We start from the raw sequence: 16,906 nt of genomic DNA, 5'->3' as shown, positions 1-16,906 counted from the left end.
AAAATATATTTTAAATATATGCTAAATATAAACAGTGAAGCTCAATAAAATACATTTTTGAAAGTATATCTATATTTTGTTAAACTTGACATACCAAAATATATTTAAAAATGTATTTAGGGCAAGACTGACAGACTGCCTATATATATATAAATACATATGTTAATGTATTGTCTTGAATTGAAATACATATATATATATATATATATATATATATATATATACTGTATATATAGACATAGATATAGATATACGGGATGTCCCCACTTTTCACAAAAACAAACGTGTGTGTGTGTAAAAATATATTTATAGAAATATATTTTAAAACATATTTTTAATATATTTTGAAATGTATAAAATGTATTATTATTGTATGTTCTGAAATATATGTTTAAAAATATAGATTTTCAGTCAACAGTTCTTAAAATAACCATTTTTCTTAGTGTGAAGTACATTTTAGTAATCAAAAGTACCTTCTGTGTAATAGAAAGCTTCTGTGGATGTTAAAGGTTTTTTATTGAACCATAGATGAACAACCTTTATTTTTAAGAGGGGACATAAAAATATACACAAATAAGACAACTGTTTAAATATAATAATAGAGCACTAAAACTAATGTGTATCTAATGATTTTTTCTTTCTTTCGAAAATAATTTGAGATAGTCTCCATCTCCACCAGAAAGTTAAATAAACCAACTCTACTGACACATAAATGCATAGTTCAACACCCACAACATTTTCATAGTCTGGCACCTTCTCTCTCATATGCTCATACAGTACCTACACACACACACACACACACACACACACACGCACACAGTCCTTGTCCTCTCGCCTGGCAGCCTGAGGGTCCACCCCCTCTCTTCATTCAGCCTGGTCATGTGACCCGAGCTCTGTGAGTAGAACAGCACCGTGTGAGCCATCCATTCATTTCCTCCTGAGAAACACACGGCGGCGGAGGAGGGAAGAGAGAGAGAGAGAGAGAGAGAGAGAAGGGGGTCACATCAGAAAGTGCGACAGAGGAAAACAAGACAGAAAAGAGGGAGACAGAGAGACGCTGTAAGGATAGTGGTTCTCGCTGTCAAATACTGAGGTTAATAATCAAGGTCAGTAATGTCTAATGTTTTTTTGTTCAGTTTATCACTCCTTAGACTATTAGTTTGTTAAACTATGGACCTGTCAGCTGTCATTTAAAAGCTGGAAATAAGAGCTTCTTAAAGTCTTTATTTTATGATTTTTTTAAAAAATTGAATAAATGTTATGAATATTTAAAATGTAAATGTTAACATAACTGTACATTTATTAAGTAAAAAAAAAGTTAAGAGCTCAAATTGAATAGCATAAGAGTTATAATTAGTGTGACAGAATCACTGGATTGTTTGGTAGCTCTTTATAACTTTCATTGCTGTTGACTTATTGGTATTATTTATTTTGTTCGAGTGTATTATTGAACATTTTATACAATGTGTTTACAGTATTGCGATCTTTACTGCATGTTCTCTCTTCCTGTTTGTTTCATGTCATATAAGGGCTAATTTCAGGTATATAAATAGTTCCCTGAACATTTATAAATGTTACATAAATGCTGTATAATCGGTTTGTTTTTCTTATGGGTACTTATGAAAGAGGATTGCATTTACTTCCTTTTTCTTGCTCTCTCTGTCTGTCTGTTTTATACTTCTGTAGGAACTGCTTCAAAATTATTTGATACAACGATACACGATAAATGTGAATACAAGAATTGCACAGATGAACAGTAGCTTTGTTGTAGACCAGTAAGGAACTAGAGCTGTTGCATCTGTTGGTCTGATTTGGCATGGATGATTTTCTCTCTCTCCATCTGCCAGTGGTTTCCCTCTCAAGTATGTGACATGGTATTCCTAGCCAAGTCAATCAGGCCTTCAAAGCTCTGAAAAATAATTAGACGTCATTGCAAGAAACCACAGTACTATTAGAATTAAATAAGATTTAAATAGCTATAAATATACAACATCCTCTGCACCGCAGAAGAGAAACCGCACCTGAGAGTTCCTCCAGAGTGTTGATCAGTGTCTAGTGTCTGTCATGTCTGCACCGGATGAGCTTTGTGCTGCAGTTGCATGGTGAGGAAGTTCGGGGGTCACTGAGTATCATGTTTTTGGAAGCATTTCTTCACCTGAAAGTCAATAAAATAAGCAAACTTTCCTCTCACTGTGGCGCTTGAATGACCCAGTGAGGCAGCTGGAGCTCTGCAGGTTGACCTCTGGGTGGTTGTTGTTGTAGATGGTCTTTAGGAACACAAAGTGGGCGCGCGAGAGAGCTGCTGAAGGGTGAATGTGTGGGCTTTGTGCACACAAGATCGGAATCAATAGTCTGAGGGGGTGTGAATCAGGTGTGGACAGAGTTTTGTGTTGCAAGTTTTTAGAATCCCTATAATGGACTGGCAATCAATCCAGGGTGTTTCCCTTCCTACAGTCCGAGATGCTGGTATAGGCTCCAGCATCCCCATTACCCATAAATTGACTGATGGAAGTTTAAAAATGTATTTTGGTGGTAGGTGTCTATGTAAAAAATGGTTGTGGATTTGTCAACACTTGTTATTTTTATTCAGATATGATATGATTATTATTAATCTTGATATGACTAAAGTTTCAGTAGTCAATGCAATTGTGAAGTTTCATGATCTTTTGGTTTCAATTTCGAAAACACAGCAAGCCTACTGTGATACTGAACCTTTATTTAAAAAAAAAAAATCTAATTAAATTAAATAATAAACTTTAAATAAATAATAAACAAAGTGTAATGTAAACAATGTTTCACAGTGGGGTTTTTTGTTTTGTTTTTAAGTTTTTGTTTAATAAATAAACATAACTACATTAAATTTAAATAAATAAATTGTGTAATGTAAACATAGTTTTGACATTTTTTATGTATTATTTATTTAACAGCAATAAAGTGCAATGAACTTGAACTGACCTTTGATAAACAAAATGCATGCATGCATACATACATACTGTAATGTAAACATATTTTTGAAATTTCAAAATAAAGTAAAAAAAGGTGAAATGTAAACATAGTTTAGTTTAAAGTATTTATTATTTAATATATAAAATTTAGTAATGAAGAATAATGAAAAAACTGAACTAACCTTTAGTTAAAAATAAAATAAATAAATAGTGTAATGTAAATGTTTTTACATTTTTTAAGCATATGTTATTTATTTACTTTGTAAATAATAAATAATGAAATAATTTGAATTGACCATTGATAAACAGACAAAAACTAAATAAATAAACAAACTTTTTAAAAGTGTTTATTATTTATGCACTTAAATAAGGGACACTTAATTTTCTAGCGATTATCGCCGATTTGGTTGCACAGATACTATTTAAACTAAACTGAGCTAGACAATGACATCTCTGAATTCAATAATGAAATGCCTTTAACTGAAAATTGAGTGTTTAATCTTATCATTATACATTACTGACACTCTATCCTCCAATTTTATACTGTTAAGTGCTTTGACACAATCTGTATTGTTAAAAGCGCTATATAAATAAAGGTGACTTGACTTGACTTGACACTGTATTGTTGTTGATTAAGAAAAAAATATTTTTTCACTGGTGCAGTACTCTTTCGAAAGATACACCTTATTTACCCCTGAAGATTGCATATTAGTACAGTATTAAAACATACAGTAACACTTTATTTTAGGATCTCTTAACTAGTTGCTTATTAGCTTGCATATTACTAGAATATTAGCCATTTATTAGTAGTAATTAAGCACATATTAATGCCTTATTCTACATCCCTAATCCTACCCAATACCTAAACTTAACAACTACCTTACTAACTATTAATGAGCAGCAAATTAGGAATTTATTGAGGGAAAAGTCATAGTTAATAGTGAATAGGTGTTCCCTATTCTAAAGTGCTACCAAAAGTACATAGTAGTACCTTTTGAAAGGGTATGGCCCCCATGACAAATTACGTTTTGTTTTGGATATAGTAATTGACAGTGGAAGTGCATTAGGACTCTTCTTGTATCACCTCTTAACAGTCACTGTGTTTAACCAATATGTACATTTGTTCATTCACATTTACATTTATGCATTTAGCAGACGCTTTTATCCAAAGCGACTTACATTGCATTCAAGTTACAGTTTTTACATTTTATCAACTCTTGCTTTCCCTGGGAATCAAACCCATGATCTTGGTGTTGCTAGCGCCATGCTCTACTATTTGAGCTACAGGAAAGCCTGTAGCTCAAATGTGCAGCTGCATTCACAGAGATACAACTCAAATTGGTATCAAACTGAATACAGTACTAAAAATACTGGTATTGTTGAATGTTTATTTTTAGATGGTTATCCCTAATCAGTACAGTAGACTAATATAGTCTTGGAAGCCAAAACAGTTAATGGAAATGTAACTTGAAGTATTCAAAGATAAGCTCAATCTTTTTCTTTCAAACTGATTTTCGGTGAACTGCATCTCTTCTTGGCATAGAAACCCAGCTGCTTGCATGCACCCATGCACTTACACACACCTACACACATGTGCACGCAGAACAGAAATCAGAGGAACTAAATCTCCTTTGTGAGTCACCAACCTACAAAGAGAGAAGTGGCAGGGAGGTTCCTGTACAGTACGGGAAACAGCAGACCTCCCTAGTGACCGCCTGGCCCATTAAACGGAGCTCTGCAAAAGGGCTACAACCAGAGCCTGTAGCGGATGCACTTCCTGTGAACACTTTGACTGAACTTTGACCTCTGACCCCGTGGCCACTCCTGATGGGGCCTGACCTCCAAATGCAAGAGGAAGAGGGAGAGAGTTTCATGTGGGATCTGTTCCTGGTTAGGGATCTGTCAAAGCCAGACAGTTGTCTTCAGCCCCACTGCTGCTGTCAGGGCGAATTACTTCGGAAGAGCAAAAAGCTGTTCTTTTTAAGTCTTGTTCTCTCACTCTTTCACTCCTTTCGGTCTCTTCTTTGGTTTTCACCTGCAGTTGTTCGTTCTTTTTCACTTTCTCCACTTTTCCCCAGTCTTTAAATGCAGCTGTGAGTTTTCCAGCCTCACCAAGGGCAGAGAAGGAAAAACAATTCTTACCCAGCCCTGTGTGAGCATGCACTGCTGGAAAACAAACACAGCTGCCTTGCTCATTACGAGCAGGGGCATCATAACACTCAGGGAAGAGGGCTAATATCGTTCAAGGGGTAAAAACTCTTGCTTTTTGAGTATCCAAAAAGAAAAATGTGTGTTCGGTGGCCGTGATCTGTTTTGGAAGGGCTGCGTAATCTCTAGCGATCACATCCTTTCCTGTCCTCCTTTCCTTCTGCTTCCCTTCTCTCTTCACTGCTTTTCTGTAAGTTTGTTCTTTGTATGATGTTCAGTCTCTGGGTGGTTAGCGGTCACGCTAGTTAGCATGCTTGGTTACTGGCACTCACGCTGTGCTTTAGGGGCTGAATCTTTTCTGGCACTGCTCTAGAAGAGGCTCAGGCTTTCCCACAATGCTCGGGACAGCTGGGGAGGGCTATTGCTGCCCCCTGAGTCTGCACAGCCTAATGGGAATGCGGGCAGATCTCTTCCAGCTGTGAAACAGGCAAGACTTTCAAACACCTTGGTGGGTGGTTATTTGGCCTGAGCGACATATTGAATATTCAGAATGTATGTGCAATGCTTTTCCGGTGATGTAAAATGAATCAGTATTGTAAATATTGTGATTTGAATGTGTTTCATTTGGATATAGGTTTACTAAAAGTGTGTCTTGATGGCAATTTTGTGTGTTTAATTGGTTCAGTCTTTTTGCATGAATCATATAATCGGTTCTCGATTCAACATTTTACACACATGGAATTTTTTTAGCACTATATTTGGTAATATTTTAGTATAGGGACCAGTTCTCACTATGAACTAGTTGCTTATTAGCATGCCTATTATTAACATATTGGCTGTTTATTAGTACTTATAAAGCACAAATTCTGCATGAACATATTCTACATCCCTAATCCTACCCAATACCTAAACTTAACAACTGCCTTACAAACCTTACTAGAAAGTTAGGAGTTTATTGAGGCAAAAGTCATAGTTAATGGTTTGTTAATAGCGAGAATTGGACCAAATGAGCAAATATTTTATAAGAAAATATTTTCAAATGATACAATTTTTTATTTATTTATAAAACTGTCCCATTCCTCTACTTAACATGTAGGTGTTAAAAACATGTCTGTTTATTACTATAGCTTTTTAAATATGAAATATTCTTGAAAATAATTTGAAAATATATTAAATGTTCTTTATTTTGTTAATTTTGTTAAAAATAGAGTGAAGAATATTTTAAAGGAATTGAGTATACTGTATTTCTTGCTTTGAATTTTAATGAGCAAATTTAATTCAATTTCAAAGCAATATAAATATAACTACTGTACAGTTAGCTACAATTTCCAGTCATAATGGTTATAACCATGCAGGAAACACACAGACAATGTGTGTCTTCTCAAAACAGTTGAGAATGTCATTAATTCCCTTCTGTACATACTGTGCACTTCACCATTTTGAGAGCAATCAGAGGTGTGAAGGCAGCAAAATGTAACAGCAAACAAAGTGCAAAATGGACTGCTGAGCACAATAATCTTTAGGTTTAACTACAGTTGTGCTCATTAATTATGATTTTGATCAGACCAAATCCAAAAATGTGGCTCTTGGAGGCTGTCCCTGAGTGGAACCAGAAAGTAAGTCCACACAGCCACTGGCTCAAGTCACTGCAGTCAACTGACCTGCATTTGGAAACATTAAAAATTATATGATGGTTGCCCCTATTTATTTATTTTATATATTTTTTCAAGCTCTCATTTTATATATGTTTTCAAGCTTTTCTTAAACTCTTCACTGTCGACGCCATGCATTGCGCAATATTGCCTAATAACACGGCCTTCAAATATTGCGCAACCTGGTGTGTGCCAGACCTCTGATAATAAACAGTTTGACGGCATGCGGTTCAACAGTTCAAGTCAAATTACACACATCTGTCTCACCCTGTCCAGCGGAACACTACAGAGAGAGCTTCAGATGTTTCTGGCCTGTTGTCTTCATGGAAGAGAGCACAGAAAACCAGTCCAAGCTGTGACCAAGAGGCCATCGGTCATCTTTTTGGCCTGATCTGGGAGCAGGATCGTTTAGTAAGGTCTTGATCTTCACCATTGTAAAACTGATCTCCAATCTGCACTAGTACATGTCTTACAGCATGCTGTGCGGTGTCAGAAAGAAGCAGATGAAGAAGAAATTACAGACAGGAAGACGGCAGAGAAAAAAACGTAGAGTGCATTTCAAGGTTTAGTTGAGTTGTTTGCAAAAACAGTTTCTGACACTTTCACTCTGGGTTCTTTCATCAACTTCTTTATCTTTATCTTCTGCAAGACAAAAAAGACACTTGTTGATTAAAATTGTTTTCCGTGTACGTGATAGATGGTCATAGACATCTGACAGACTTTCCACTCACAGACACAAAGACTTGACCCTCTGTCACCTGTATGGCAAGAGGCAAGTAGGTCCCACATGAGGTCAGTAAATACTAACCTATGCGCTCCTCACACTGACAGATTTATACAGAGGGGTTCCAGGCTCCCCTCAAATCAATAACAGATGTGTAAGTAAGCGTGTTCACTTCTAGTGCTCTCTGAAGGCAAGTGGAAAATGCAGAAGCCTGATTTCTGAACTAAATTTGAAGAATCTGCAGGAGACGTTATGTAGTGTTTATTTACTTTAAAGACTATGAGGAGAAGATGAATCTTCACACAAAGCATTGATTGTGAGGCTGAGAGAGAAGGCCGTTTCATCCATGAAGAGCATTCAAGGATTTCATACGTCAACATCTTGTCTGGAATGTTTATTATTATAGCCATAATGCCAAAATCTCTTTACAACTATTGATGATAGATCACCACTAGGTGTGTGAAATGGGCCGCCAAGAGGTCAGTCGGTTTGAGTCCCTGACTTTAGGGTTTTTGATTAAACCACACTTTTTTTCTTAGAATTTGTTAACATTATTAGCTTTTCACATTTATGGACTGTCGGCAACATACGCATAAACGTTTGAGCTATATAGCCCATAATTATATAGATCAAGGAAATCAAATTTGATATTGCTTTTTTATTAAACATTGCTCTGGAATACTTTATTCTGCCACTTTCATATCTCTTGGATCACATTGTGAAAACACTCTCTCGTTCGTTTCATATTAACACAACTGCTGGCATTTTGCGTCTCAATTAATAACTGTAGTAAACATGACCTCAGAGGTCTTCAGTATGAATTTTTATTTATTTATTTGTTGTCCTTAGTGGGATGCTTTAAGATAATTTACAGGTATGATTGTATAACAGTTGAACTCAACTCAATATTTCAACTTCATTTGCTAGCTTTTTTTCTTCACAAAAGCTTTTATTTATACTCAAATCACTATTTTGTGTTGAAATATTTAACTATGTGGCTGTGTAATGAACAGGATAATGTACATGATTTTGAAGGAATTGGTTGAGTGAATAATTCAGTAACTGATTAATAAAGACTATTACCTTTTTCATTCCTGAAAGAATCAGTATTGTTGAACAAATTGATTCTTGAGTCTGTCTCTCTCTCTCCTCTGGGGTCTTCAGTTACTACAGTTTGAGAACCACTTATGATTTAGTAGATTTCCTCAATGGTGAGACACTAATAGGAACAAAAAGAGACCACTCTAACAGTAACCAAGAATGAGAAAACATTATTTATGAGCCTATTTAGTGGAATGACATGTTCAGATGTAATTGTTCAGAGATCTGCTGAACAAGGAGAGTCCGTTCAGAAGACTGGAATGTTTACATTAGTGGCCACAACTGTTCCTGGCATTGTTTTACTGCAAATGTCTGGCCAGTCAATTCTTTAAACGTTGCTGTGTATTCACCGTCGATTCAAATAGTGTAACAGCACACCTCTCCCCAGCAATTCCTCACACACACACACACACACACAGTCTTCTTCTCTCCCTCACTTTTTCTCTCTTGGAGGTTTGACAATGTCCTGGCTCTATCCGACAGAAGTTGTCCTGCCAAGGAAAATGAGCTCTGTTGAAATGGAAAGTCTGAAGTCACTCAGGGCTTTTTGGCAAAAGACAATTACGCAAAGCAGGAGAATCTAGAAGAAGTCTGCATCCTGGGGATGGATCCAGAGCAGTGTCTTTGGTTCTGCTCAATTTTTCAGCACATAGTTACTGAGATCAATTTAAAAAGGAGAGGTCTGATGTTGGAGCTGTATCCCAGAGCTTTGTGAGTTAAGACACAGATGTGTCTGTTATCTAACCAGGGGAGGAAGGAGAAAAGGGAAGAGTGGAGATGAGGGAGATGTTTGTACAGGAGACATTGTGGGTGAGGCTTGAGCCTGGTTATCAGTAGCATGGCAGTGGGCAGGAAGCAGCTTTGACCTGAGGTCACATTCTGATGAAACTCGCCAACTTCCCAGAAAATATGTTGAGTCACTGCTTTCTCTAAATGAGTGAAAACTGAGTGAAAGATACTTTGCTTTGTTATGCATCTTTGCACCTCATTTAATTTGAATAAAGATTATATCTAATCTTAGTTGAATAAATATAGATTACAATAGATTTTGACATTAGCATGTAACTAAACTAATGACCCAATACTTTTAATAGCATAATCATGTTACTAAGCTAATTACTCAATAGCACACACACACACACACACACACACACACAAATAATCAGAATATTGGATAATATTTCAAAACATCGGCTGGTCCAGCCTCCGGTTTCTATGGGAACCGGAGCTTCTAACAGCCGCTGCAGTGACGCAATGACTTTACCAATCAACGATTGGCTCTTTCATTTAGAAGGCAGGACTATTTCGCCATATTGCGCGTTGCGGTTTCTCCCATTCATAAGTATAGGAGTGAACCGTCTTTGTAGTTCTATAGTCTTTGATGTTACTAAGTTAATGACCTAATGGCAAACACACATATTGGATAATATTGAAATAATGGATAATAGGCCTATTCCATTAGATTCTGATGTTAGCATGTTGCTAAGCTAATGACCAAATACTTTAATACCACCACACACATATGCCATTAGAAAAAGCTATTTTTCAGTACTTATTAATGATTTATGCTCTGGTTGGTTGGTTTTGGCTGGTTTAAGCTAGACACAGCTGGGTTAAACTCGTTAAGCTTTTCTCTCAACCTGGCCAAGCTGGTTTTAGCTAGTTGGTCAGCTGGTATGGAAAATCTGACCAGTTATAACCAGCTTGACTAGAGAAAACAAAGTGTTCAAAACTCCTCTAAAACCTGCCTGCTAAACTAGATGATATAAAAGCTCTCTAGGTAGGCAGCTCACTAAGTCTGGACATCTACATCTTCATTCTTAATGGTGTGCTTACCTTTCCTAAGATCCTAAATCACCAATGTAAATAACTAAAAGAATGACCAAGAAAATCTTCTTTACCAGTTATATGTAAAGACATTAATTACAAATTTAACTCATCATTCAGACCAAGACATCACAACAGGAAATAATAAAATACCACATTGGCCAACCAACCCCATGCAACAAAACATTTCTAATGGCTTTATCCGGGAACTCACAGATGTTTTAAAGATGTTGTATGAGGTGTTACTGTACATACAGACATGTAAAGTGGGGTGCTGTCCATCATCACCTGGGTGTGGTGTGGAGCAGTGCTTTAAAGTAGAGCTTCTTTGGTAAGAACATTTATGGGGAAGTGAAGTGTCCTCAGACTGGTGCCATTAAAGTGGGTTTGGGCGTTTTCTGTTTTGAAAAACCCAGCAACACATGGACATAGACAGCTTTTGGAAGCAGGGATTTTAAGTGGGCACAGCCCTTCAGACCCCACCCGTTTCCTCTCACATCCTGTCTGCCAGGGATTACACACACACACACACAAAGAGCGAGAGGTAAACTAACCAGGTCAACAGAAGCCAAAACAGTCAGCAGTTTCCAGTCTTTCTAATGAATCTGCAAGCGCTGCAGTAACAGGAAGAAATAAGGTGATTTCCAGATATAATCCACCTCCTCTGTTTATCAGTAGGCTACTGCAGAGTTAGACAGTACTAACCCCATGACCTCCAAAAACCATGGAAACATTCAAACTTATGCAATACTTCCGAATGCTCTTTATGCAAGTTTGTGAGCACATAGCTGCATGTGCTTCATTCCTGTAGTGTTAGTTGTAGTGAAATTCATAAAGTTGGAACAATAACCAGTGAGATCAGAATTATTTTAAGAATTTCCTCAAATGTGATTAAGGTCAATGACAAATAAGAGTGTTCACAATAGGGAAAAAGGAAAAATAAAAAGAATAAAAAAAGCACATGTGATCTCTTAAAAATGCTAAAGTGTTACCATATATATATATATCCAGACAAAAATGAGCGTCGTCCCATTAACCCTTTACCTTCCAGTAAATGACTAGATTTATAATGCCATTACTGAAGCAGGGGATCAGTAATTGCTAGCAGAGCGTGATTCTGTAGTAGAGAATATAACAGCTTGTCCATCTGAATTCTAGTAATTTGTGCTAGTGAAATTTCACACCTTTCATTTCCTGCTGTCTGGAAATTGGAAGCTATTTGTTGATTTTCAGTGCATTACATTTCACATCTCATTTACTATAGCAAGGTTTCAGTTCTAATTTTTTAACAATCAGACACATATGCCAAATCATGAACACACAAAATGTCTAACTACTGCAGTAAATCCTGCTGTATAATGGTTCTTTCCTTTCCTGAAACTATCCATGTTTAATGATATCTTAACTGAATATTAAAACATGGGCAATGTCAATACCAAAGTTATGTATCATAACATTCTTTATGAAGTAACTAATGTTTTGCCAGATGTCATAATTCAGGATTGTTGCTTTAAAAATCTAAAACAAGATTACGTGGCAATGTTTGAGTGAGTTCTTTTGAAGCTGCTGTGTTCACAATTGGAGAAGTAAACAGAAAATGAAAAATAACAACTGATAGTTCGATTTTTCATAAGTCAAGGCATCTGTTCTGATCTGATCGAAAAAAACATAGTAAAATACCTCAAGTAGTACTAATAGTAAACACTTCTCAGAATGATATATTAATGCTTATTAAACCGTCTGGCGTGCTCTCTCACATATGTTTATTGTTATCCTCACACAGTCTATCTATTCAACTGTCGCTAAGCACAGCTCCTATATGATCTGTGAGACAAATCCAAGGCTGAGCGGTTTTTACTTTGTCTTGTCATCACAGTTATACCAAAATATATTTGATTTCTCCATTCCTCACAACAACACAGTGTGATTTAAAACTTGAAGTTATTGAAGCCTAACATTGTTTTTCTGCTATCCCTCACAGGAACAGTGCTATCAGGATGTTGATGCTGGATGGGATGCCAGCCCTGCCAGTCAAAATCGATCCTGCAGAGTCACAGAGACGGGTAAGCGGTCAAAGCGATGCCACACAGGTGTAGAGGCTATTAAAACTCAAGATGATAATGGTCACACTTTATTTTTAAGGTCCAATTCTCACGATTGACTAACTATTAACTACAACTTGTGGTTCATTAAACTCCTAATTACTGCTTATTAATAGTTAGAAAGGTAGTTGTTAAGTTTAGATACTGAGTAGGATTAGGGATGTGGAATATGGTCATGCAGAATATGTACTTTATAACAAACAGTAAATATGCTAATAATAGGCATGCTAATAAGCAACCTGCTAATAATGAGAATTGGTCCCTATACTAAAGTGATACAGTGATAATTAACCAATGTCATAGTCAGTCAGTCTGGAACCCTGTGAACGCAGGCAAGCAGAATGATGCAAACCGGTGCTGTTGTATTTATCACCCCTTGACCAGTTAAAATTGATGAGTGAAAATAACTGTTATACAAGTCCTGGTGTCTAAATATCACAAACCTGTAAGGAAAATTTTATAGTCCAACAAACTAGCCATCAAACAAGCAAATAAATAAATAAGCAAATAAGTAAAAATTACACATGAACAGTCGGCCTTTGAGGACTACAAATATTTACAGGGCAAAATATCTACAGATATTTTCTGTAGACGGTAAAGATGTTTTTTTTTGTAAAGGCTATTTTCTCTAGACGGTAAATATCTACAGATATTTTCAGGGCAATTACTTTTATTATCACCATTAATTTCAGCCATTATTCTCATTACAAAAAGAGTAATTTTTACATTATTTTAACGTTATTCAAAAAATTAACACAAACTAAAGGCAGTATAACAATATTACGACGGATACATTTTTTTTTTGTATTACAATTTGCTAAATTTGAGTAGAGAGAGAGAGTATTGTATATTATTATTATTATTGTACTGTATCTCTCTGTGTGTGTGTGTGTGTGTGTGTGTGTGTGTGTGTGTGTGTGTTTATCAGTTATCAGTTTGTGTAAAAATGCTGTAAAATGAGGATGCTGTCAAAAATAATGTCATAAATAGATTTTCTTTATCAGTTAACTTCTATTTATAACTAAATTAAATCAACATTTGGTGTGACCACCCTTTGCTTTTAAATCAACTTTTGCCCTAGGTGCACTTGCGCACAGTTTTTCATGTAGCTTTGCAGGTAGGTTTCTTGAAGCATCTTGGAGATGTTGCCACAGTTCTTCTGGATTTAGTCCGTCTCAGTTTGTTCTGTTTCTTCATGTCATTCCAGACAGACTGGATGATGATCAGATCAGATCTCTGTGTGGAGCACTGGCTGTTGTCAGACAAAAATCTCACTGGATTATTACAATTAATGGCAAAATGAATGTTTGGAATGTAAACTGATATTTCCTACACTGTAAAAAAAAATTCCGTAAAATCTACGGTAAAAAAACCGGCAGCTGTGGTTGCCGGAATTCTACCGTAAAAGATACGGTAACAACATTTTAAGTTTAAGGTTTTAACTTAAATTTACAGTTAAATACCGTAATTTCATTAACTGATATACCAACCTATTAAAGTACTGAAATCTGTTTTGTACCTTTGAAACACACTGATAACCACCAAATGCAGGTGGTGATGAGAAAGTCACATGATGAACCAAAGCCCATCATAAGCAGCTTTTAAATAATAACATATATAGAAGGTGCACAGTGTCATTCACACAAACACTAAACACCATCATGGTGAGACTCATTAAACTGAAATATGCAATAAACATTAATTTAACAACATTAGATGTAACATACAACCCTAATAAACATAACTGATAAGAAAAAACTGAGAAGCAGCATAGTTATTTTAAAGAAAAAACATCAAATTCAAACAAAATTTGAAATGCGACGCAGGGAATTCTGGGAACGTCAATTTACGGTTTTTCCCTGTAAATTTTACAGGAACTTACCGTTAACCATTTAACAGGTTTTTATTGTAGCATTTTCACAGTTTTTTACCGTTAAAATCATGGTCATTTTTTACAGTGTACTGACACACTACAGCAAAAGACAGAAATAACTGACTTAAAACCATTTTTAGCTGGTGAAAATACTAGTGTTCTAATAATTTTGGCCACCACTGTATGTGTATGTATGTATAATTTTTGCAATGCTAATAATTTGGTGTTTATGCAGTAATATCAGGACATATTTCTTAGGAAATCTGTGCTTTACTGTGTATGCTTTACTGTGATATCTTTAGTGTACTTTGCACTGCTTGACTGGAGGTTTAGTTTAAGGTGTCCCGTTCTTGGAGTCTTCAGGATATATGCCAGAATTCCATGCTTGACCAAATAAACATATACACGTGCTTCCCCCAGTCCCCGAGTCCTAAAGCTCACTCTCCATTTTCATGCTCAGCAAAACCCACACACATATTATTTTGCACCCTGTTTTACTCGTTTTAACGGTTGTCATTGTCATGTCGTTGATCGGGTCGAGTGCAGGATGTGCGTGGGCCACGCTGCTCAGCTTTGAAGTGTGTTAAATCAACAGGCATGCAGTCGTTGAAACGTGCTTCTTGTTTGAGTGGGCTCAACGCCAAAACCCTTTTCTTGGAAATGCATTGCTCCCCCCTATTAAAGCCGTCCTCACCAGAAGCTCTTCAGATTCTGAAAATTAGCCATAATGACTGGTAGCCCCCCGTACGAGGGGTTGGATGTGGGCCGTGCAGGAGGGGAGGGATAGGAAGGTGGGAAAGGTGAAGCATGAGTCGGGAGAGAGAGAAATGGGGTAGAGATGAAGTTTCAAAACATGTTCCATTTCGGCTGAACAGCCTCCAAGTCAACCACAGTAAAAAACAGAAGGGAAATTTTTGGGCTAGAAATAATGCTGCCAGCAGACCACTTTTTGTCCATGCTTTCATTGAGTCTGAGTGAGTGCTTCTGACATCTTTGACTGGAATGTTTTGTCGATTTACTGATGTTAATTTAGGATAACAGCTGAGTCAGTAAATGTCTAAAAGACTGCCTTTTCTTCACTTTTTCTCTGCACCTTTTGTGGTGTGTTTTCCTCCCATAAAATAAACAAGCACTCTCAATACTACTCAATACTGTCGCAGTCCTTCAGCCCTCCGATATTCATTTCAGCCTCCTGCAGTAAGCAATCAGATTATTTCACTCAGAATCTCACTTTACCAATGATTATATATAGTATAATCCTTTCTTCTATTCAGTGATGGACCTGGTCATAAGTGACATTTACTACATTTATTGATTAAAAATACATTAAAAACAGTAATATTGTGAAATGTTACTACAGTTTTTACAATTCCCGGTTTTTCAGCAGCCATTACTCCATTCTTCAAGAAACATTTCTTATAATTATCAATGTTGAAAACGGTTGTGCTGCTTAATATTTTTGTGGAAACATTTTTTTGTGATACATTTCTCTTGTACAAAACACAGCATTTACGTATTTAAAATAGAAATGTTTTAAAACATTATATGTCTTTACTGTCACTTTTGAGTGAATAAAAGAAAAACGTATTAATTTCCTTCAAAAGAGAAAATCTAAAAATCCCCCCAAACTTTTGAACAGTACTGTAGGGTGGCAATGTTCAGACACACACTTTGCTTCTTTTTCATCTGAACGCTCTTTATTCCAGTGAGATCACAAAATAAAATTAATGATGTACATTTGGTTTAATGATATATATGATTTCTTTACAATTGAACTAACCTTGCCATGTCATAAAAATGTCTAAAAGAATATATTAAAATTTCAGAGAATTTAGTCAAATAAAAAAAATAAATAAATAAAATAAAAATCTGTTTTTAATGTAAGAGCCGGTATGGCTTTTTGTAACTTGAATGTGCAAGGCTTCCTTATTCTAGCTGTACAAAAACAGCCTGTTATGCTGCTTGATATTGCAAACTGATATATCATATCAAATCATTTATTTTTTATTTTTTTGGTTTCCAGCTCAATTCGCTTTACCATTTACTGCACTTTGTTGTTCTTCTAGTTATTTATCTATTGCAGCTAATGAATCTGAAGTCTCACACACTGACAGAAAGTAGCATACTTCATTGTTTCAAAATAAGGTGGATAAAATGTCTAAAATATAAATTTACTAGATGGAAGAAAACACCTAAAAATGAAAGTTCGGTAACACTTTAGAATAGGGAACATTTATTCACTATAAACGACGACTTTTCCCTCAATAAATTCCTAATTTGCTGCTTATTAATAGTTAATAAGGTAGTTGTTAAGTTTAGGTGTTGGGTAGGATTAGGGATGTAGAATAAGGTCATGTAGAATAAGGCATTAATATATGCTTAATTACTACTAATAAATGGCTAATATTCTAGTGGTATGCGTGCTATTAAGCAACTAGTTAAGAGACCCTAAAATAAAGGGTTACCGAAAGTTCTATTCTGAACCTGTATGAGTTTCTTTCTTCTGTTGAACACAAAAGAAGATATTTTAAAGA

At 35.9% G+C, this 16,906-nt stretch overlaps 1 protein-coding gene across 1 annotated transcript in view; it reads left to right on the top strand.

The window, feature by feature from the left end:
• The first annotated feature begins 900 nt into the window (after positions 1 to 900).
• klf12a (Kruppel like factor 12a) overlaps positions 901 to 16,906 on the top strand; it is a 28,951-nt gene continuing 12,945 nt past the window's right edge. The window contains exons 1-2 of the mRNA XM_058788948.1: positions 901 to 1,106; positions 12,379 to 12,460. Coding sequence (XP_058644931.1) covers positions 12,395 to 12,460 — 66 coding nt within the window. The 5' untranslated portion in view covers positions 901 to 1,106; positions 12,379 to 12,394. The remainder of the gene's footprint in view (positions 1,107 to 12,378; positions 12,461 to 16,906) is intronic.

The sequence above is a fragment of the Onychostoma macrolepis genome, chromosome 01, assembly GCF_012432095.1.
Source record: "Onychostoma macrolepis isolate SWU-2019 chromosome 01, ASM1243209v1, whole genome shotgun sequence".
Lineage (NCBI taxonomy): Eukaryota > Metazoa > Chordata > Actinopteri > Cypriniformes > Cyprinidae > Onychostoma > Onychostoma macrolepis.
The sequence above is the reverse complement of the archived record's forward strand: the minus strand, read 5'-3'. Positions and strand labels throughout refer to the sequence as shown.